We start from the raw sequence: 22631 nt of genomic DNA on the forward strand, positions 1-22631 counted from the left end.
GGGGGACTTGGCCAAACCAAGACCCGTGGGAAAACAGCGAATCGTGGGGATTGTTAGTCCCAGGGAAGCGCCGTCCTGGTGGACGCTTGCACCGGCCTGAGCCAGAGCTGAAGGGGGAAAGGACTCACCTTCTGGAGCATTCTAGCCCTCACGACTCGCCCTTCCCTGGCATTGTATACCTTCACTAAGGGACCCATAAACTAAAGCCGCCTCTTTTGAGTGGTGGAAAAGAGACCTTAATGGTTTTGACTGAAATGGAGAAAAAGACATTAAATGCAAATGCTCGCAGTAAAATCAATCCCCAAAATGCATTTCAGGTCCAGGAAATGTGTTCCTTTGTCAAGCATGTTTAGAAAGGACAGTTAATAACCTATCATGAAAAGGAATCGGAGAAAGAATTTACATATACACGTGCAACTGAAACACGATGCTCTACACGAGAAACGAACACAACGTTGTAAATCTACTATGCTTCAATTAAAGCAATTTTTTTTAAAAAGAGAGTTAAGCCAGGTTGACGGGGCTCCTGGCCTCTCCTGCAGCCCATGAGGGGTTCGTGTCCACTGGGCACAGATGGCTTGAGGAAAGAGTTTGGAGAATTTCCCAGATGACGTCAGCCCCTCCTCCTGTCCTCTGCGCCACCCTTTGGGGAGCGGTCCACCCGGACATTGCCTGACGCGGTGCTGAGATGAAGGTTAACATTCTAGAGAAGCAGGATGGTCAGGCTGGAGGGCGCGTGAAGAAGGCTGGGTGTCCTTGCTTCTCTAGATTGACACATAGCTTCTGAATTTACGCTCGTTAAACCAGCTTCATCACCCTCATCATCGCATGCAGAGTAAAAGTCAGCGAGGGGTCACGTCAAAGACATCGACATGATCACTGTCAGAACACATCTTGGGGAGCTTTTTATTTTCTATGCAAGAGACCCAGATAATAGAAGTCAGAGACAGTGGAACAGATATGTTCCTAACGAGGGACCAGGAATAATGACAAAAAAAGGGTGAAGTTATGAAAAATGTTTTTGAAGCTCTCAGTTATATTCTTCTAAGGCCAAAAGAATATTCCTTCTCTCTCTCTCTCTCTTTTAATAATATCTTCTGGCCGTGGTTGGGAGGTTGGGTGGGCGAAGGGAGACTGAGAGCATCACTTCCTGACGACGTGGGAGGAAGTCATCCTCAGAGACATCCACCTGCTGGCCTGGCAGGACACAGGCCATCTCACTAGCCACAGGTGGAAATTGAGTGTTTTTTTAGGTTAGTGGAAAAGTAGCAGCTTCCTGGGTGGGTTAGAACTAAATGAGCTCATTAAACGGTGGGTATAAAGGCGGGAGAGGGCAGGGGAGATTCGAGGACGCGCCTGTTTATCATGTATCCGTGTGTGTTTCTTGCTTTCTCCTTTCCACCTCTGATTAGGACAGTGGTTGAATTAATTACAAATATATTGATCCTAAGCTATCTAGGGATAAATTTACTTCATCTCCAGTTTGCTTTGTTCCATCATGTTTACTAATAGAGCTATCAAATGGAAACACTTTTAGAGCAAACACAGCCGAGAGGGCTGGCCCAGCTACTAGGGGAAGCCCCAGCCTTCAGGTCACCACTTCTGCTCTCCCCATCACCTGCGATCAGGGGCAGGGCTGGAGGAACCACGCCTCCTTTCTTAGTCCTTCCTGAACGGAGTGGGGCCACTGATCGATCTGGACACAGAAATAGGGAGTCTGACACCAGGGGGCCTGTGTTTCCTGGGCGGGGGTCACTGCTCTGCAAAAGCAGCGATGGTACAACCTCCTTTCAATCTCTGTCCCCCAACACTAGACTCTACCACCCTGCGGCTGAATGAAACCCCAAGGGGAGTGTGAGTGTATATGCGTGTGTGTGTGTGTGTGTGTGTGTGTGGTCAGGGAGGGAGTGAGTTGTGTCCAGAGACGCCGTTTTTGCCTCAGGGCCCCCCCCCAACCCCGCGCCATCCTGAAGCCGCACACTGGGGGTCCGGGCCCTCCCTGGTCTGTTTAGCCGTTGGCCTCATGCTTCACCTGCACTCGGCTCCATCCCGCGTCGACAGCCCTGAGTTGCAGGGAAGCAATGCAATTACCATGTGAACCTCAACATAGGAGGGTGATGGGCGTTTCTCAGGCTCAGGGACCCAGAACACTGCCAGGGGCGTGCAGGTGAGAAACGACAAACGGGGGACGGCCTCAGGACGATACGCAGAGACACGTGGAAGGGGACTGGGATGAGATGGACTTCTCCCCTCACAAATCAGCAAGTGGCCAGGAAACAGCACATCTCTCAGAAGGCAGGAAAGGAACGGACTGGCCACCAGCCTGCAGGGGTCCGGTGCACGGATCAGGCCCATCCCTGGGAGGGATTCCCGACCGCATGCAGACTCGGGAAGGCGCTTCATTAGAGAGGACACACCGGGGCTGGGCCGGTGCACAGGCTGTGGGTTCACTGTCCTTTCAACAGCTCCTCCCGTGAGGGTTTCAGCCCTGCTGGCGGCCCTCTCTCTGACACTGCTCCAGGGACAGTGCTCGGCGACAGCATTATCTGCAAGACGGGCCGTCCAGCAGAAGCCTCCTGGCTCCTGGTCCCCCTCCTCCAGCGACGTGGCTTCCTCCCTGAACCTGACCTTGTCATTACCAGCAGCTGCCCCCCTCTCTACGCTCAGTGTCAGCCCCCCTCTGTCTCCAGCCGGCCCTCCCCTCTTTGCCGCTGCGTCTCCTTCATCCTCCAACTCCACGGACTCGTCCTCCTCCCCCCACCTCTACCTCCCTCCTGGCTCAGCTCAGGATCTCCGGTCAGTCACCGTCGCCCTCCTGTGCACACCCTCACTCCCTCTCGCCCCTTCTGGCCTCATCACACTTCCTTCTCAGACCCGTCCAGGGTTAGACCTGGCTCTTCCTGATTTGCCCCGTCCGTGCCTGGGGTACAGCCCCAGCCCAGCTGACGGGCCTCAGTGTAAAGTCGCTGACCTCCGTGTAAGCTCACTGACCTCAAGCAGTCGCCTTGTACGCCCCATCCGTGTCCTGGCCTGGCTCCCTGATGAGTACGTCATGCCTGCAGACCTCCAGCCGTCCCTCTCCTTCCTCATGCTCAGCTGGTGAGCTGACTTCCTGTGTCCCCAAGAGAGCGGAGGCCAGCCCCCTCCTCCACACACTGCCCACCTGCTGCTCCTGCATCCACGCACTCTGCCCTCCGTCCCCTTGCTGTGGAGGGGGAGCTAGCCCACGTGCCCTCTTCCCCACACACGGAAGGGTGGGGACGGGCACAGACAGCGGGGCAGATCCAAGTCCTTCGGACCAAGCTGCTCTTCTCTGGCAGGAACCGGCTTCTTCCTGCCGGCGGAGAGCGCAGAAGGGTGCACCACTGGCTTCCCGCCGCCCAGCAGCCTCTGACGGCGCTAGACAGCTCCCGGAAGCCGATTCCCTGGCCCTGGGGGGTCACGTAATTCAGGCTTAAGAAGGGGTCACAGCAGTTCCCAGCTCTCTGGGTTTCTGAATACCCCTCCCTAGATTTTTTATTTTAAACACATGGCAGAAGCAGGCCAAAGGCAAAATTGGGATGGCCTGGCCCCCGGCACTCGATTCCAATCCTGACCCTCCAGAAGTGCTAATGGGCTCAGTGCCTGCTAGCAGGTCACGAGTGCTGGTGCATGGCCATCTGGTGACCTTATGTGACCATGCAGGCCACTCACCCAAGTCTGCCCTCCACTCACTCCCCGTCCCCTGGGAGAAGAGCCATAAGGTCAAGGTCACACGAGACGCTGAGACACTGACCTTCCAGGATGTGCTTGGCCGTCTGCACACAGCGGAGGGCGGGGGAGGTGAAGACACAGGTGACGCTGATGCCGCTGTCCAGGAGCGCTTCCCCTGGAAAAGAGCCCATGGAAAAATGGCCTCATAACTGACTCCCACCCCACCATGGTGGCAACTCCGATGAGTGGCTTATCCCCTGTGATGGGCAGGGTCTCAGGTGGCTCCAAGATGCCCGCCCCCGGTGCACACATCCTGGATAATCCCTTTGAGCGTCGGTGGGACTGACGACAGTGAGCCGGCACTGCCATGACCGGGTTATGCTACACAGGGGAAAGGGGATTATCGCAGGTGGGCCTGACCCATCCAGGGGGGCCTGACCCATCCAGGGGGGCCTGACCCATCCGGGTGGGCCTGACCCATCCAGGGGGGCCTGACCCATCCAGGGGGACCTGACCCATCCAGGGGGGCCTGACCCATCCAGGTGGGCCCGTCTGAAGCAGAGGCTTCTCCGGCTGGTCACAGAGAGAAGTCACAGGGATTCAAAGGAAGAGGGATTCGACGTGCAAGAAACTCTCTACTGCTGGCTTCAAAGAAGGAGGCACATGGCAAGGAATGCAGGTGGGCTCCAGGAACCCACACCCAGCAAGGCAGTGAGGACTTCAGTCCTTCATCTGCAAGGATCTGAATCCTCCCTCCAGCCTGATGAGTGAGGAGCTGCTTCCAGGAGGCTCCAGGTGGGAACTCAGCCCAGCCGGCACCTTGATTTCTGGGTTGAGACCCTGAGCAGAGACCCCCGCCACACTGTGTTTGTGTTTCTGACCCACAGAACCAAGAGCTGTGGGTGGGTGCTGTTTCAAGTTCACGGTGACCTGCTCGGCAGCGATGGAAACTCCAGACCCCCAAGGCTCATGGAAGGATGAGCCCGTAAACCACGTTTCCTGATCTTTGAGAAAGAAGGGGCACCCATCAGCACAGAATCTGTGCAGCATCGACGCCAGCAAGGCCGCCCTGGTGCCATCGCGGGCTGGCGTGTCTCCCTGAATTCATATGTAGGGGCCCTAACCCCTAGTGCCTCACAGTGCACCTTCTTTGGACGTAGGGTCTTTAAGGAGGTGAGCAAGTTAAGACGAGGCCATTAGGGTGGCTCCAATCTAATCTGACTGGTGTCCTTATAAACAGGGGACGTTGGGACACAAAGACCGACATGCACAGAGGACACAGGGAGAGGGTGGTCTCCTATAAGCCAAGGAGAGAGGCCTGGAACAGCCTCTTCTCACAGCCTCAGAAGGAGCGTCCCTGCCGATACCTTGATCTCGGCCTTCCAGACTCCAGAATCGCGAGACAACACGTTTCTGTGACTTAAGCCACTCCATCTGTGGTTCTTTGTTGTGGCAGGCACAGGAAACAAATGCAGAGGCCAGCAGCTGCCCACACGTACACCCATTCACATGTGCCCCCACGGGGACTGCGCAAACATCCGGGTGAGGATTCAGGCACGAGACACAGAGGTTTGTTACAGAAGGGTGTGCTCACACACACACACACACGCACACGGACCACGGTGTGCGGTGCAGGAGGGAGCCCAGGCGGGCCCGGGGGGGGGGGTCACATCCACCCGTGGAGGTCCTAGCTGTGTTACTCTCCCAACTCCAAGCTCAGGGACCGCACATCGGTAGCTTGAAACCAGCCATGGGGTGGGCACTGCGTTCACACCATTGACATCAGCAGGTGCTGAAACTCAGGGCACCCCCGCCCTGCCCCGGCAGCTGCCAGCTGAGCGCCAACCATAGCCCTGGGTGAGGAGCCGGCGGTGCCGGCCCAGGGTGTCCCTTCAGTTAACCAGTGTGTGACTCGGGAAGCCCAGTGCCTTCCTGATTCTAGATTTGAGTTTCTTAATTCATAAAATGAAGACCAGATGAACATAGTGACCTCCTCTGTTCCAGAAGGTCAGTCACGTGGAACCAGAACCCCAGACAAAACAAAAGCCCCAAGTGACAGATTCTGGAGTAAAATCAAAGGGAGGCTGGGTTTTTTTTTTTTTTTTTTAATATTTTAAACGACATCCTTAATGCACAGTGGTTGTTGGTTTTCTTCCTTCCCTCTCTTGTTCGTTCCATCCTTTCATCTCTCCCCACTTCCCCAGCCATCCACTTCTGGGTCAGATCTGAGCTTCCGCTTACTAGCTGTGTGATTTGGGCAACTCACTTAACCTCTCTGTGCCCCACCTTCCACATCAGCAGAGTGAGGGTAAGGCTCGTACTGACTCAAAGGACACGTCTCGAGGGCTCAGTGCTCGTTAGTGACCATCGTCGCTGTGATAAGTCTACTAGAAGAAGCCCCAACCATACCTGCCATTCTGGACTGGAAGATTCCACAAGACGACAATGGTGGGTCGTTTTCAAAGTCTTTGATCCCACAGCTCCGCCTGGGCAGACTGCGAGGGAAGTTGAGGTCTGGCCGGTAGTATCTCCCTAAGGCGTAAACAAGCACCAATCGTTCAGCGCTGCCGAGTCAGCGCCCATGTGCCCCACCAAGCTCTCAGGAGCACGCCCCCCACTAGAAACAGGGCAATGATTTACATCGTTGTCAACGTTACTTTTTGTTTGTTTGATTTCTGTTTTTCCCTCTAACAAGTTCTGTGACGTGGATTCGGTTTCAGGAGAAAATCTGACCTGCTGCGCACACATTTCCTCAAACAGAGATAACGTATTTTGGCCACAGGAACCACAAAACCCCTGTCCTCTCATGACCCCTCCCGGAGATCCTGATTAAGAACCAAGTGTGTCCATGACTGACAGAGCTTAACTTGATAAGAATCTCAAATTGGCATTAATTAATTAGGTGACATTCGACCCATCCCTGTAGCTTTAAGGGGTCACACTGCCTATGGGATGGAACCCAGACAGCCAGAGAGGGTCCTGCTCTGTGCCTCATTCAGCCAGTTGCTGGAAGTAGGACTGAGAATCACGGGGCTTCCCTGGGGCTCCCCCAGTTCACCCATTCATAGGCTCAGAGCATCTTGGGTCACTTTGAGTTTGACCTTGAGCTCTGAGATCCGATGGTCTGGTGCAAATCCTGGTATCATCCGTTACCACTTGTGTGACTAGAGGCGACTGACTTAATCTCTCTTATCAGTAAAAAGGGGGAAATGATAGATGTGTCTGAACGAATTAGTGGGTTAACGCCCAGAGCCCTGAGCCCAGCTCAGAGTAAGCGGTCAATGAGAGGTAGGTCTGCTCTCACCCTCAGACCATCGGTTGTCCCTGCGGAGGACACTACGCCGCACCAGCGCTCCTCGTGGCCCCCCAGCGGCCGGTCCTCCCATCAGAGGCCACTCTGCAGGTCTTGGTTATTAGGTTCCACGCAAGATTTTTCTGGAAGCTGACTCCCTGGAATTTCCATTGGCAGAGACTTTGAACCGTAAGCTTAAATGAAATGCCAAAGCGTTAGCTGTGTCCACAAGGAAAGGTGGAATCTGTTCTTCATTTAAGAAGGTCCACCACTTGTATCATATTCTCAAAGGCATCTGTGATTCCCAAATGTTTGCCCTCATCGACTCTTTATCTGTGGTTTCTGTGTGAGGCAGAGAGCAGAGCTCAGAAGCAGAGGGCACCTGGGGGAAGGTCAGATCCTGCAGGGAGTAGGGTCCGAGTGAACAGGGCTGCGTGGGGCGAGCCCTGCGGGGGAGTGAGAGGCCATAAGAGGGTGTGGGCGCTTGGGCCAGACGTGAGCAGAAGCGAGGAGGGACTCTGGAATCCGAGGAGGGGTCAGCAGTGCCCCCAAACACCCCGTGGTAATTCATCGAACGATGCCACTTGGAGACTCCAGACCAACTAGACATCAGCATCCACTTTATCGGGGTTTTCCCGCCTGGTGAGACACTGCCAGCGGCTCCCTTTACCTGGGGAATTTCCAGTGCCTTTTAATATTTCCCCTTAGATGTGCCTCGATCTCTGGTATAGAGGACCGAACACTTTCCTGTTTTCATGAAGCCCAGTCACTGTCCTTGATGTTGGTTGGTTGGTTTGGCTCCCAGGCCACCACCACCACCACTGACGGCTGTGCCGTTTCAGCCTGCAGTTTCCATACTGGTTTTACTGCAGGAAAGTTCCTTACAAGTCAGTGCATCCTCTGATCCACCTGCGTCTTCCTCGAGCCTTTGTGCCTCTACCTGATCCTGCTTTGTGGAGACAACCTTAGGCTCAGGTCTGTGGGTTCTCGGAGGTGTGGCCGTGATCTAAACCGCTCAGAACTTCTTGTGCGTGCTGGTCGTCTATCTGCCGATGCCTCCCCTGATTCATCCCCCTTCTTGGCCTGCTGGGCTCCTGGAGGGCCCCCCTAAAGGGCTCAGCAGGTCCAGCCAGTGTGAATAGACTTCATCCCTACGTTCATCGGATACTTTCATTTAAGTAACTATCCGTGGCTTAGAAACCGTGGCTCTGCCGACTTTCCACCAGGGGATGTGCGTTGATACAATCGCGGGTCAGTACAGAGACTGCTTGTGGGTATTTTGTTTTTACAAGCCCTGTTCTTAGCTCTTGGCATCCTGGGGGGTGAAGTTGGTATAAACACCAGACACGTTAAAAAAAAATGCCCTTCTGTTGAGCAACATGGCCACACATGGTAGGGAAATGACCCCCGCAGGGAAGGTGGGCTCAGAGAGCTGCAGCTGTGAGATTGCAGGATGGGGTGCGTGCCGCAGCTGAGGGTTCCGAGGCTGTAGGTCAGAGTGACCCGCTCTCAGGTCAGCGCCGCACCCACCTGCCAGCCGCCCGGACACACAAGGCTGCCTGTGCGTCACACCAGCAGACCTGCTTAATCTTGAAACCATTCCTCATCTCCTGCAAAGCATTAAGATACTTACAGACTGCATCCACACTCGAATGCGTATGTGTGGTGCCAGGGGCAAGGCGGGGCGCTCAGACAGTCCATGCGCGGTCACTCTGAAGAACGGTGCCCCGGGGGCTCTGGCTAGGAACACTGAGACGCGATCTCATCTGTTAAGTCTGTCTAATTTCTGTGTCTGGGTTCTGCCAGAACTCCACCTACCGTCCAGAGTGGAACACTGCTGCAGCCACGACTTTCCGAAGATTTGGTCCAGTCTCTCGCCGTGGCGCACCACCAAAATGCTCTTCCTCGCTGCCGTGGCCTGGAGCGGCGGAGAGAAGGGCACGTGCGCTTTAACACCCACATGGTTAGACTTGCCCCACACATCTCCCCTCATCCCAGGGCTGGACCGGGCGCCACCTGCCTCCCTCCTTGTGCAGCAGCTCCCGCCCGTGTCACCAGAGCCGTGACGGTGAAGGGGACGAGGAATTGCAGGTGGAGAGCGCTTCAATTTCTGGCGACTTTTAATTTTATGGGCATTATCGCGTACACAGGAAATGGAAAGACGGTGGAACAACCCACCCCACAGCACATCCAGTGTCTACTCTCCTGTCCTCCAAGCCCTCACCCCTTGTCTCGGTCCCTTCAGGCTGCTCTAATGATGTGCCCTGGCTGCCTTAGGAGCAACAGGGATTTACGTCTCACAGTTCCGGGGACTGGGAGTCTCAGGGTGCCCAGGAGTCTCAGGGTGCCCGGGGTCAGCGTGCAGTGCAGCTGGGTGAGGGGCTCTCGGCGTCTTTCTCATCAAGTCACTAATCCCAGTCACGAGGGCTCCACCCTCATGACCTAACCACCTTCCAAAAGCCCCCACCTCCTCACGTGTCACATGAACCAACAGGATTTCACCATGTGAATTGGGGGGGGGGCACAAATACGCAGCCCACCGCATCCCTCCACAGTGACTTCTTAGGGCATTACCTGTATCTGTCTAAAAGCAACCATATGTGTACACATGACATTATAGTGATGTATAGTATTATAGATTATGTAATGCACCTCATATGATAGACGTGTGTAATCAATGTGTGTGTGTATACATATACATATATAAATATATAGATCTTCCTTGACTCATGGTGGGGTTACGCCTCCATAAACCCATCGTAAATTAAAAATCTCTTAAGTCAAACATGCATTTAATACACCCAACCTACCAAACATCATAGCTCAGTCAACCTGAACTTAACCGTGCTCAGAACACTTTCATTAGCCTGTGGTTGGGCAAAATCACCCAACACAAAGCCTATTTATAATAAAGCGTTGAAAGTCGTGTGCAGTTGATTGAATTCCCAACAGAAAGTGAGAAACAGAATGGGGGGCTCAGTCCAGCACGGCTCTCAGTGCGTCGGTGGTTCGCCCTCGTGATCGCGCGGCTGACGGCGAGCGGGGGCTGCCTCTGCCGCGCAGCACGAGGGAGGATCGCGCTGCGTATCGTTAGTCCAGGGGAAGAGCCACACTCAAAATGCAAGTATTCAAAATTCCACCAAATGCATGTTGCCTTTGCACCATAGGAACGCTGAAAAACGGTCAGTCGAACCTTCTGTACATATGTCTTTCTTTTCTTTCTTTTCTTTCTTTCTTTCCTTCTTTCTTTCCTTCCTTCCTTCCTCCTTCCTTCCTTCCTTCCTTCCTCCCTCTTTTCTTTCTCTTTCTTTCTTTCTTTCTTTCTTTCGTTCTTTCTTCTTTTCTTTCTTTTCTTTCTTCTTTCTTTCTTTCTTTCTTCTTTCTTTCTTTCTTCTTTTTCTTTTTTCCTTTCTTCTTCTTTCTCTTTCTTTTTTTCCTTTCTTTCTTCCTTCTTCTTTCTTTCTTTCCTTCTCTCTCTCCTCTCTCTTCCTTCCGTTCTTCCTTCCATCCATCCATCCATCATAATCTCTGTTGCTGGGACTCATCCTCCTCCGAGGGGCCCTCCAGGACCAGCCTGGTTTGGTGTGTTAAAGGTGGCTCCCCGCCTGGTGCCAGGGCATGTGCTCAGCTCTGAGCGCTGGGGGGTGGAGCCCTGCATCCATCCTCTTGCTTCTTTCTTGCTGGCCGTTCTTCCTTCCCACAGCTGGTGGTTTTCTGTTTGGCTGGGTGCTGGGGGAAACGGCGTTTTGTTTCACCCTGTATACCTTCCTTTGGCAGGAGAAAGGCCCTGATGGAGGTCAGCAGCGTGCGGCCAGGGGAGCAGCAGGTCGGTCTGAGGCAGCCCTCCTTTGCGCTGGGCAGGGGCTCGATGGCCTTTGAGACTCACAACTGCAGGGAGCATGGCCACCTCTGTTCTTGGGGAGGTCAGTGCTTTGGTGAATTAACCCAAGGGTCACCTCCAGGCTGTGATGTGGGGTGACTTTGAGAAGGAGCAAAGGATGTTTGGCTCTGGATGCCAACGCCCACCTAGGGTAGTTCCAAGGGCAAGGCTGTCTTTCGTCTTACAGCTCAAGTCTGTCCACATGGAATTGCCGGTACTGATGCCAGGGCACCTTGTCCATCCCATCCCCTGCTGGGGCTGATCCCTGAGTGGGTTGTGGGGCACACACGGGCCCCAGCGCTGGTCTGCTTGCTGACTGTCTCAAAGTGTCGCCGCTGCCTCGGGCTGAGGTTTTGGGTTTGAGGCATTCCTTCCCTGGAAGAGCCAGAGCATCTGAACTTCGAAGCACAGAGGTTTGCAATCGGAGTGTAATAATCAAGGGAAAGGCCCATGGGGACCGGGATGGACTCATCTCCAGGGTCTCCAGGATGGCAGACCGAAGGTGTGGATGCCTTTCCCGGGACGGCGGTAACGAAGCACCCACTGGGGGCTGGAAACAAAAGAAACTTATTCTCTTCCAGTTCCGAAGGCTGGAAGTCCAGAATCAAGGTGTTGCAGGGCCAGGTCCCCTCAGAGGCTCTAGGAGAGGGCCCTTCCTGCCTCTTCCAGCTGCCGGTGGCCCTGGCATCCTCAGCATGTGGCAGAAGGTCCAGTCTCTGTCCCGTGGTCACAGGGCACCTCCCTGCGTGCCTGTGTCTCCTCGTCTGTGGGCTTCACTTCCCCTCATTTCCTGTTTGAGGATGGTGGTAATTAGATTTCAGGCCCGTAGGCTAATCCAGGACCATCTCCCCGTGGAGATCCTTATCTCAGCCCCACACGCAAAGACCCTTTTCCTCATGACATTCGCAGGTGGCAGGAGTCAGGACCTCACGTCTTCGGGGCCACGATTCAGCACACTGCGCGTCCACCTCAGCAAGCCCGTGGCCACAGCTTTCCTTTCCTACCACCCGGAAGGGGCGAACTCGGACCAGGGGAGGGCTCCGTTCACGGCGACGGGGCCAGTTCTCCCCCATGTGAAGCACCAGCACATTCAGATAGAGGCCGAGCTTGGGGCTGAGCCTCTCAATTCAGCTTCTCCCCTCCTTCAACCTGGAAAGCGGGGTGTAGCCTCGGGGAGCCCCCACCTGAGTCCGTGCCTGGTCTCCTCCCCTGCAGCGAGTACGGGGCGGCCCCATCTTCGTCTGTCTGTGGCTGGCAGGAGCCTGGCTCACAGTCAGTAGCCCCTCTTCCTGGGCCGTCCTCCCCCACCGAGCACCTGGCTAAAGAGATCACCCCGTTGCCCTCCCAGCATCCCAGTGTCCTCTGCCCTGGGCTCAGTCTTGTCTGGCCTGGAGGCAGCCGCTGGGAGGCTGGTGGGTTCTTGGTGGGAGCCAGCTGGCTGATGAGAGAATTAGGGTGGAGGAGGGGATTCCTGGAGGGCCGTGTCCTGCCCCATTCCTGCCCCTGGTCCTGGCACTATGACTGGCCAAGCTACAGACATGAACTGCACGTTCTTGCAGACAGTGTGTGTGTGTGTGTGTGTGTGTGTTTGTGTGTGTGTTTGCGCGCGTGTGTGTGTATAGGGGTCACTCTCTGCCCAGGGTGGACAAGACAGAGCAACCCAGAGGCAGACAGATGGGTCCCCTGCTGACCCACCCGGCTCTGAGCTCAGGGTGGCAGGGTCTCCAAACAGAAGCCGCACCCTAGGGTCTGTGTACACCTGGAGTTGACACCGAGCGCAGTTGTACTCAGCTCACTTTGACATCAAGGGGCCTGGTCACCTGTAGGGACTGAAGGCTGCAGACGCTCCAGGACGTGGGCGGAGGGTGAGGCTCCCCATTTCGTCTGCCACTGGCTTCGCCGTCCTTTCTGGAGCTCAGGTCCGCGGCCAGACTGAAGGTGTACGTCCTGTGGGAGGAGAAGGGGATGCCGTGTGGGGCAGACACGGGAAGCCCCTGTCAGCACGTGCTTGCGAGGGTACAGGAAGCGGTGGGCGGGTTAGGCCATCACACCCCGCTATGAGCTGAACTGCGTGCCCTTGAAGTTTACAGTCTTGACCCCTGGGACCTCCAAAGGTGCCCCTGTGTGGAGGTGGGGCCTTTAAAGGGCTGATTCAAGTAAAAAGAGGCTGCTAGGGTGGGTGCTGATTCAATCTGGCTGGTGTCCTAATGAGAAGGGCGGTCGGGACACCGACTCGCACAGAGGGACGACTGTGTGAGGACTCAGAGGAGCGGCATCCCCGCGCCAAGGAGAGGCCTCAGGGGAAGCAGCCCCGTCTTGGATGTCCAGCCGCCAGGACTGTGAAAGAATGAGCTCTGTCACTTAAGCCGCCCGCCTATGGTGTCTTGTTAGCGACCGGAGCAAACCAGCACATCACCCTCTTCAGGCCCATCTTCTGACACAGCTGAAGGTGTAAAGGTGGCTGTGGCTGGGAGACGGGGACAGGCGAGCAGAGCAGGCACGTTCTGCACCGTGGGAACGCCCCGGAAAGGCCCAGACTAGTCAGCGGGTGGGTGCAGCCGAGAGAAATTTCTCCTTGTCCGTGGATCAGGAAAGGTGCCCCTGGGGTGGGCTGGTGTTCAGGAGCTCTGGGGACGGCTGAGGGCAAAGGTCACAGCACACCAGCGCTGTGAGAACTCTAGAAAGTGAGTGGGGGACGCCGAGGGGAGGGATGACGGAGGGGCCGGAGGAGGAGTGTGAGTGAGGAAGGAGCCCGTGGTCACGGAAATCCTCCGAGGGCAAGAAATGACTGGGCGCCCCAGGGAAAATCCATGTTATAAAGGGAAAGGTCATCTTCATCAACTCGATCCAAAAACAATCTACAACCACTTCTGGTTCCCTTTCCTGCCGGATCTGAACACCCATGCTGGTGGTCGCAAAGGAGTGCCACTGCAGCTGTCCTGACAGTGCGGGCAGCCTGCTGTATGTAGCATGCGGGCTGGGTTCAAACCAGGCTGATTAAAATAAAAACATACAATCAGAGCAGAGCGATGGGCAGGAGCTGGAGAGGGAGATGGGAAAGAGAGCTTGTGCTTGGTTTTGCTTTGAGGGTGACAGCATGTTTGTTTGCGGGTGGCCACCCTTGGGGAAGGTCTTGGGACGGCAGATGATGCTGGCACAGTGCTCTGGGGGAGGGGGCACTGGAAGCCCAGGAGGGATGGGATTTGGTAAGTTGGCCAGGAGTTTGGACCATTAGTCTAATGGGCGGGAGACGGGCAGGTGGGCCCAGAGGCCGCAGGTGGCAAGAGATGGTGGACGCTCTTCTGACGCCCACCCATCACGGTGCCTGGAATGAAGACGGCAGCGGGTCAGACACAAAGCACCGGCCAGCAGAGCGTCCAGGGATGCCTGGGCCTTTGATGCTAGTGGAAGAGGAGGCAGGTAATCTGCTCACCTGAGTCACTGGTAAGGGAACTTCATCTTAATTACTATTTTCTGAAAAGCCTTGTTCCCATCTTGCTCTTTATTTTATTTATTATTATTATTATTATTATTTTTAATTGAATTATAGTCAGTTACAATGTGTCGGTCTCTGGTGCACAGCACAATGTCTCAGTCATACATATACATACATGTATTTGTTTTCATTAAAGGTTATTACAAGATATTGAATATAGTTCCCTGTGCTGTACAGAAGAAACTTGTTTTTATCTATTTTTATATATAGTGGTGAACCTTTACAAATCTCAAACTCCCAAATTTATCCCTTCTCACCCCCTTTCCCTCAGTAACCATAAGACTGTCTATGTCTGTGAGTTTGTTTCTGTTTTGTAGATGAGTTCATTAGTGTCTTCTTTTTTCTTTTTTTTAGATTCACAAATGAGAGATATCATATGGTATTTTTCTTTCTCTTTCTGACTTATTTCACTTAGTATGACAATCTCCAGGTCCATCCATGTTTCTGCAAATGACATTATTTTATTCTTCCTTATGGCTGGGTAGTATTCCATTGTATAAATAAACCACAGCTTCTTTACCCAGTCATCTGGTGATGGACATTTCAGTTGTTTCCATGTCTTGGCTGTTGTCAATAGTGCTGCTGTGAACATTGAGGGGCACATATCTTTTCAAATTAGAGTTCCCTCCAGACATATGCCCAGGAGTGGGATTGCTGGATCATATGGTAAGTCTTTTTTTAGTTTTTTGAGGAATCTCCATACTGTTTACCATGATGGCTGCACCAAACTACATTCCCACCAACAGTGTAGGAGGGTTCCCTTTTCTCCATCTTGCTCTTAAGTTGTAATGTATTTATGATTTTTAACCTACAGAAGCCTTAAATTTTAAGCATTTAATCATCCTTATTAATGACGGGTCTGTTAAGTTTCACTCTAAGATGTGTCCACCTGCTTCTCTGCTTTCAAAGCTCTCCCCAGTCCAGCATTCAGACATACTGTCATTTAAACTGCCTTCTATTTTGAAATGATTTTCTTTCTCTCTCGAGTTCTCTTCTCTGTCAGGAGCTGACTTGAGTGTATGCTGTGAGGTCACGCAGGGCACCATTTATTGTGAACCCATTTACGCTCCTGTCTTGAGGCGCCCAGCAGACACAACCTCCCAGTACGCCGGGTCTCTCCCCCTGCCATCCACCTGTTGCCTGGAGCTGCCTTTTCCCTTTCCTTCCAAGCGGTACCATATCACATGCAGACGGCGTGTTTTTACTATCTGGCAGGGTAAGTCTCTCCTCTCCTCATCTTTACTGTTCAAAGTGTTCTCAACTCTCCTCTCCTGTTTACTCTCCCAGATAAACTTTTCAATCATTCAGCGAAGGCCCAACAAATGATCCCCTTGGGACTGTCCCTCGAATGTCACGAAACCTGGAAATGACGGACAGGATTGATTTTCTCCATCATGAACGTGGTGTTTCTTCTTACTCAGCCCATCTGTAAATGTCTGCCTTTCTCGCAGAGGGGCCCCAAGTCCCAGATTCTCACAAAGCTGACGGCAGTCCAGGCGTCCCTCCGGAGACCCCAGCAAGGTCCCGCGCTGGGAGGGGCATCGTTGCTCCCGAGTCTCAGCGGCCCTGGGGCTCAGGCCACCTGCCTGTCACCCCGCAGCCGCCCGGCCCGCCCTCCGCGTCCGCGGTGGTTGGACGTTGGCAACGCGTTTCCGAAACCGGCTGCAAGCGGTGCCTTCCCTTCACCTGCTGGTTCCTCTGCGGCCTTGAGCCCCTTTTGGCGGGACGGCGGCATTCAGGGCGGACGGGTCTACTGGGCTCGCGTGCGCCCCCGCGGCCGGTGTCAGCGCGCAGAACCCGGGGGCTCCCGCTCCCACCGGCGGGCACTCGGGCCGCCGCGCTCCCCCCGCCCCCCCCCCCCCCCCCCGCAGGCGCGCCGCCGCCCACCGCGCGGCGGCTTCCTCTTCCCGGAGGCGGGCGGCCGCGGTGCAGGTGGCACGGGTCTTTATCTATAAATAACATCTGTGCAGTTTACAGTCAGAGAGAAAACGGAATCTTTTTTTGGAGGGCGAGGCTTTCAAATGAAACATGATCTAGGTTGTCGACGAGAGGGAAAGGAAAGAACCTAGCATTTTAGTATTTCCGTTTTCCCCTAAACTTCAGAGGCCCAGTGCACGGTTCACCTACAGTGTGCGGGCCGTTAGGGCTGCCGCAGCGAGGCGCCAGGCGGCGGCTCACCAGCCGACCTCCTCCTCTCGGGTCCGGGGGCTGGGAGCCAAGGCCAAGGTGGGGCGGCGCTGGCTCCTCCGAGGCCTCTCGCCTTGGCTTGTGGATGCCGTCTCCTCCCTGTGTCCCCACACGGTCACCCTTCTGTGTGTGTCTGAGGCCCAATTTCCTCTTCTTACAAGGTCACCAGTCAGATGGATCAGGGCCCAGCCTGATGATCTCACTCTATGTCCATCACCTCTTTAAAAACCCACCTCCAAATACAGTCACATTCTGAGGTGCCGAGGGTGAGGATTTCAACATTTGAATTCTGGGGACGCAATGCAGCCCACGACAGTGCTTCACTATGTCTGAGCTACCTGCCACCAGCTCGCACTGTGGTTTTGGAAAGTCACCGGGTATGTATTGTTTGTAATCTCATCCTGGCCAGAAGGAGACGGAAGGTTCTCTGAGCGCGAACATGTGCGGCTCCTCCGCTCTCTGTGCGAGGGGGTGCCACGTCCGTCCTTCTCTGTGGAGAGTCGAGAACTGCTGTGATTCCTGAATACTCTCCTCCACCACTGTCCCTCTGGTCACCTCTGAGCCTTCTCTTCAAGGTAAGGAGCAAAGACTGCCGGCTCATTTTGTTGTCCTGTGAATCCGGACTCCCGAGCTCTTGCCCCAAGGCCGCATCGCCACGTTGGGGTGGGTGCCGGGTGGAAGGCCAGCCGTTCTCCCTGCTGGCTTGCCTGTGCCGAGTGCGGACCCTGTGCTGACACTGTCGGGGATACTGGTCCAGCGTCTGAACCGCGGTCTGTCTGTCCGCCATGCAGGTAGCCTTGGGACAGTGCCGTCTGACCACACTGCCCAGTGCTCAAAAGACCAGTGATGTGCCTAGACATTCTAGGGCCATTTCTGATCTTAAAGGCTTTAAGTGTTTAATAAAGTACAACTTTGGCAGCTTTAGAAGACTTAGCTGGGACAGCTGAGTCTGACAGCAGGGTGGTTCCCTGCCTTTCTGCCCACAGTCACATGACACACTGTCTCACTGCTGCTCCAGTGAGGATGGAGTGCTGCTCAAACACGGCCAGTCAGACGCCCCACAGCCTAGCCCAGTACCTAGTTTTCTCTCCTTTTGCTGTAATTCTTGTTAATACTTATTAATTCCTGAGGGGAAGCTTGTTTCTAGAAAGAACAGCCCCAGATATGACCTGCTTAAAGGCTGGAATGGTTATTTTGGGGAAGGGTGACTGACAGATTCACTGTGAGGTGAGAAATATAACAGCCACAGGCTCATTTTCTACAGAGTCTTTGCTGCATGGTTCTAGAGACATCCAGTTTGCCAGTTGTCTGGTGACAGGGAGGCTCTCTCGTCCTGAGGGACAGGGGCCACAGGGGAGCCCATGCTCCGTGGAAGTAGGCGGCCACTTAGGGTGGGACCAGCACCTCCGCTCCTGTTCCTCCTTAACAGCTCGTCAGACCAGGTGACGGGCTGGGCTGGGTCTAAAATGGAGCAAGTGCTTCCTTCATCTAGTGATGCCGCCAGCCCCCCACCTCCCTGGGCCCGGGCATTCTCAGCTCTCTCTCAGGGAGGATGACTGATCTGATTATCTCTGTAGTCCCTGTGACTTTGCCGTGGCCTCTGGACCCGTGGTCGTGCCTACACCCGCAAAATTGTGCTTTTATGGAACAACTGGTCCACACCCGCACCTCGGTCAGCTGTGATCACTTTGTGGAAGCGAGTCCCCCTCCACCTGGGGTGGGGGAGAGCTCGGAGCTGGGGCCGCACAGCGAGCATAGTGTGTGCAAAGTGTGGCCCTGAGTTTGTCTGACTTTTCTCCCTTTATTACCCTTTGACCCAACTTTCTTATATTCTTTTTTTTTTAACTTAAAATTGATCAATTTATATTTTGAATAAGTAATGCATTTCTATGGTTCAAAAAATTTTAAATTATACAGTGGTAGAGAGTGAAAATTCTCCCTCCCACCCTGTCTTGTTGTCCAGTCCCCCACCCTCAGCCCTGTGGGGAGCCATGGTTAGAAGTTTCTAGAGGTCCTCCCTTCCAGGGAACTTTTAGGCATAAACACGCGTATCAGTACACATTGTGCATCTGTGTACAGATGCTCATATTTCACTTCATCCTTCCCCACAAGCAGTGCTATCCTACACACATTGTTCTGCAACTTATCTTGGATTTTTAAAAAACTAACAGCACATAAAATACTTCCTCATCATCATTTTTTAAAACTTCAAGTATTCTACTGTATGGCCATATCATAATTTATTTCACTAGCTTATTTTTTATTTAATTATCTCTTCTACAGGCAGACTAGGTCACGGTCAAAAGCATACACGCAACTTTTCTCAGCTATACAATGAAATGCAAATCCAGGTGCTGCTGCAAAGAGGTTTTTCAGATGTAATTAAGGTCTCTAATCAGGTGACCTTAAGTTAATCAAAGTGGAGACTATCCTGGGTGGGCCTCACTTCTTCAGTTGGAAGGACTTTGAAAAAGGCTGAGGTTTTGAAGTCAGCCAGAAGGAGAAGGAAAAATGCCATATGATATCACTTATATGTGGAATCTTAAAAAAAGAACACAAATGAACTTATCTACAAAACAGAAACAGACTCACAGACACAGAGAACAAACTGATGGTTACCGGGGGTGAAGAGGGTGGGAAGGGATAAATTGGGAATTCGAAAATTGCAGCACTTGGGGAGCGATGGAAACGTTCACTATCTTGATTGTGGTGGTGGTTTCAGGGGTGTGGACATCTATCAAAACCATCAAACTGTACATCTGAAATATGTGGAGTTTACGGTACAGGAGCCACACCACAATAAAGGGGTTTAAAAAAACAGAACAGGCTTAGGTCTTCCCTGAGCTCAGAGGTTCCAAATAGCAGCTGTGTCTGCAGTTAACTGTTCTCCATCTGCCTGGGTGGTCCTCCCCAGTTGTCACACACAGGTGACAAGTTCCACTGACCCATGGGTGTCCAGCCTGCTGTGGTTGCCTTCCCTTTCTTCTTGCCTGAGCTTGCTTAGCCCCAACAACCACACAAGGCGATTTCTTATGATAAGTCCATGTATGTGTATGTATCTAGATGGTATGTGATATATGTATATATTATAGTAATATAACAAATATAAATTATTTGTATTATCAATATATTAGCATATATTAATAATAAAATAATATACTTTAAACATGTATTAGATAAATACACAATATAAAAATTACTGGTTCAACTCCTCTGGTTAGTCTTTGCTGATACAAAATTTGGTTTCAAGAGTAGGGAGCTGTTGTGAAAAATACTTGAAATTTGGGAGCCACTTTGAGACTGAGCCGGGGGGAGGCTGGGAGAATTTTGGGAAGCACGGTCAAGAAAGTCTGAATGACTCGGACAGACTGTGAATAGAATGTGGATGTCCCAGGTGTCACTGGTGAGGACGCGGGGCGGAGTGAGACACTGGTAGGACACCGCAGAAGGGGATCCCTCTTATGTGGTGGCAAAGAGTTTAGTGACATTGTCCATAGAAGGCAGAGCTTGTAAGTGAAGAAGTTCCTATAAGGACATTTCCAAGCCAAGCACTGAGGGTTTGGCTCCTTCTTGCTGCTTATAGTAAAACGTGTGAAGAGAGAGATAAGTTGAGAGGAGAACCATCCAGCAAAAATGAACCAGCACCTGAGGATTTTGAAAAGCCTCAGCTCCCCAAGTGATGCTAGCAGTGCTAAAATTAAGAAATTCCAGCTGAACACGAAGAAGCAAGCCACCAGGACTCTTACAGCTTCAAGGAAAGGAATTCCGCCTACAACCACGTGAGCTGGGGAGAGGACCCCCAGCCGCACATAGGACCCCAGCCCCAGCCAAAGCCTGACTGCGGCCTTGGGAGACCCCGAGTGGAAGACTCAACTACGCCAACGCCACTGGGGAAACTAGGAGATAAGAAATGTGTGTTGTTCTAGCTGTTAAGTTCATGGTCATTTCTCACAGAGCACTAGAAAAGTGCCGCTGCCCCTTAGGACGTTACCGCTTATACACTGGGCTGAAGGGCAAGAAAAGCCAAGCTCAGGGCTGCTGGCTATAATTTATTATGCTCGTACTAAGGCAGTGGAATTTTGTAGCCCTTTTGGGCTTATGACCTCAGGAACTTCTTGTAGAGTAGCTCATGTTTGCTGATTGCTGTCAGCAGAAAACCACGAATCAGCCAGGATGTTTACCATACACCTGCAGGGATAACGCCGCCAACATAGAGAAGGCAACTTTTACCAACAGCGGAAAGGTCCAGAAGCACACAGGCACTGCGGCCACTGTTTGCAGACAGCTCCCAGACACCAACTCAGAGAGTGGCGGAGCGACACTCACCTGTGCTTCACCCACGTGTCACACTCGCTGACCCGCTCCGTGTAGTTCTCGGGCAGGAAGCCCCGGCAGCCGGTCCACTGCGAGGTCCCAATCACCCAGCCCTCGCTGGCTTCCTCCTGCTGAGTGGGGTCCACGAAGACGTGGTCGCCGGGACTCAGCATCAGCTCATCCACGTTCTGGGGGTTGTACTGGTACAGGACCCTCAGGGTCTAGAAAGGAGGCAAGTGTCCTCATGTCTCGAGCAAGGACGTGTGCTGGGAAAGAGCATTGGGAGGGTCTTTGCTCTCAGGCTCCCCTGATGGCTTCTGCGTCTCTAAGACGCATCCAAGCCTTTGTTGATGACAGTAGGATAGAACAAAAGGATGCATAGGCTTCTGTGGGTGCATTTAGAAGTGAATTTTGGTATCTGTCCCTATCCGTCTTACTATTATCTCTATTTACGTGTTTCTTATATGAAAATTCTCAAAGTGTAACGAGATGCTCACATCCACCCTCCTTGGAGTGAGGTGATTTGCAGCATCTCCCACACCAAGGAACGTGGTGGATTCGGTCATGCTTATTCCATGGGTCTGAAAGGAGGACAAGCTTCCTGTCTAAACCAACCAGCTCCATGGGGAGGAAGTCCTGGAATGCGACTTCACTCAAGTCATTAAATAGTTAATAAGCAACCCAGTGTATTCCATTATAAGCCTTTGCAATGGTGCATTTTTTATTTCCTCTTTAATTATAATGGTGCATTTCTAATACCAGAAATTTTTCCATTTTTCCCCCAAATTTCTATGTGTTTGCAACTCACTTACAAAAGAATGTTGATTTCAAAATGCAGACAACAAAGTGATTTTGGAAAAAGAGTAGAAGTTATTCCTGCTTCTAAAGTTCCTCCAGCCAAGGGCCCTGGGGCCAGTGCTCTGCCAGAAGGGGAGCCATGCACCTGTTCCTGTGGGGGGACCCAGCCCGACAGCCTGGCTGGGGCGTCCCTGGCCGGGCCCCCAGGCCCGGGTTTGCTCACCTGGTAGTGTACGAAGCGCATGTCCCGGGAGTAGAGTGCGGCGGTCCACTGGCAGCTGTGGCCCAGGGGGATGGCTCTGGCCAGCTGCTCCAGCGTCCTCTGGTGGTGGGGGTAGAACTTGTGGGCCAGGGTCAGATGCAGCTGCTTGGTGCAAGGCTTCACGGTGCAGTCTGTGAAATCAGGCAAATGGGGGCGCTGGGCACCTGTACCCAAACCGTCAGCACCGCACGCCCGGGGGCTCCCTGTCCCAGGGCAGCTACGTGCCCAGGTTGGCGGTGAAAACGCCCTTATACGTGGAGCCTCTGCCCCACCCCCCTGCACCGGGCGGGGCTTCCTCCGCAAGGCAGACACTCGGCCCCGATGGCGTCGTGGCACAGAGGTCACCTCATTAGTAAGGAGATGACTGGACGCCTGCAGATTGTACGAGGAAGTGGGAAAGCGGCGGGTGTGGAGATACAGGGTTCTTTTTGGGGCGGGGGGATGGTCTGTGGCCTACCAGTTTGCAAGCTAGTTGCCCAAATGATTAAAATCTGCATCCCCTGGGATACACAGTTGCTCAGTGGCCGGGGTGGGTGGCTCGGGCAGGCTCCGGGTCGTCGGCTTTCTGTTCATTTGCAGAGTCTTTGGAAGAAAAGGCCCCGGGCAATGCGCCTCCGGCAAGCACGGCAGCCCCTCTAACAGCGGCCGCTCTGGTGAGGCGGGTGCCCTTGGAGCGGCCGGGCCCTGGCCTTTTTGAGTGACCTCTGTC

At 53.4% G+C, this 22631-nt stretch overlaps 1 protein-coding gene across 5 annotated transcripts in view; it reads right to left on the minus strand.

The window, feature by feature from the left end:
* The window catches only part of UBASH3A (ubiquitin associated and SH3 domain containing A), a 40012-nt gene that overhangs the window by 7019 nt on the left and 10362 nt on the right, over positions 1-22631 (minus strand). For all 5 annotated transcript variants that reach the window (XR_004312579.1, XR_004312599.1, XR_004312587.1 and 2 more), the window contains exons 5-10: positions 21884-22053; positions 20875-21083; positions 12686-12812; positions 8804-8903; positions 6103-6225; positions 3776-3868 (exon numbers count right to left, since the gene is read on the minus strand). Coding sequence is in view for 2 of the 5 variants with exons in the window: in XM_014553298.2 (XP_014408784.1) it covers positions 3776-3868; positions 6103-6225; positions 8804-8903; positions 12686-12812; positions 20875-21083; positions 21884-22053 (822 nt within the window). In the remaining 3 variants the exon portion in view is untranslated. The remainder of the gene's footprint in view (positions 1-3775; positions 3869-6102; positions 6226-8803; positions 8904-12685; positions 12813-20874; positions 21084-21883; positions 22054-22631) is intronic.

The sequence above is a fragment of the Camelus ferus genome, chromosome 1, assembly GCF_009834535.1.
Source record: "Camelus ferus isolate YT-003-E chromosome 1, BCGSAC_Cfer_1.0, whole genome shotgun sequence".
NCBI classification, from domain to species: Eukaryota; Metazoa; Chordata; class Mammalia; order Artiodactyla; family Camelidae; genus Camelus; species Camelus ferus.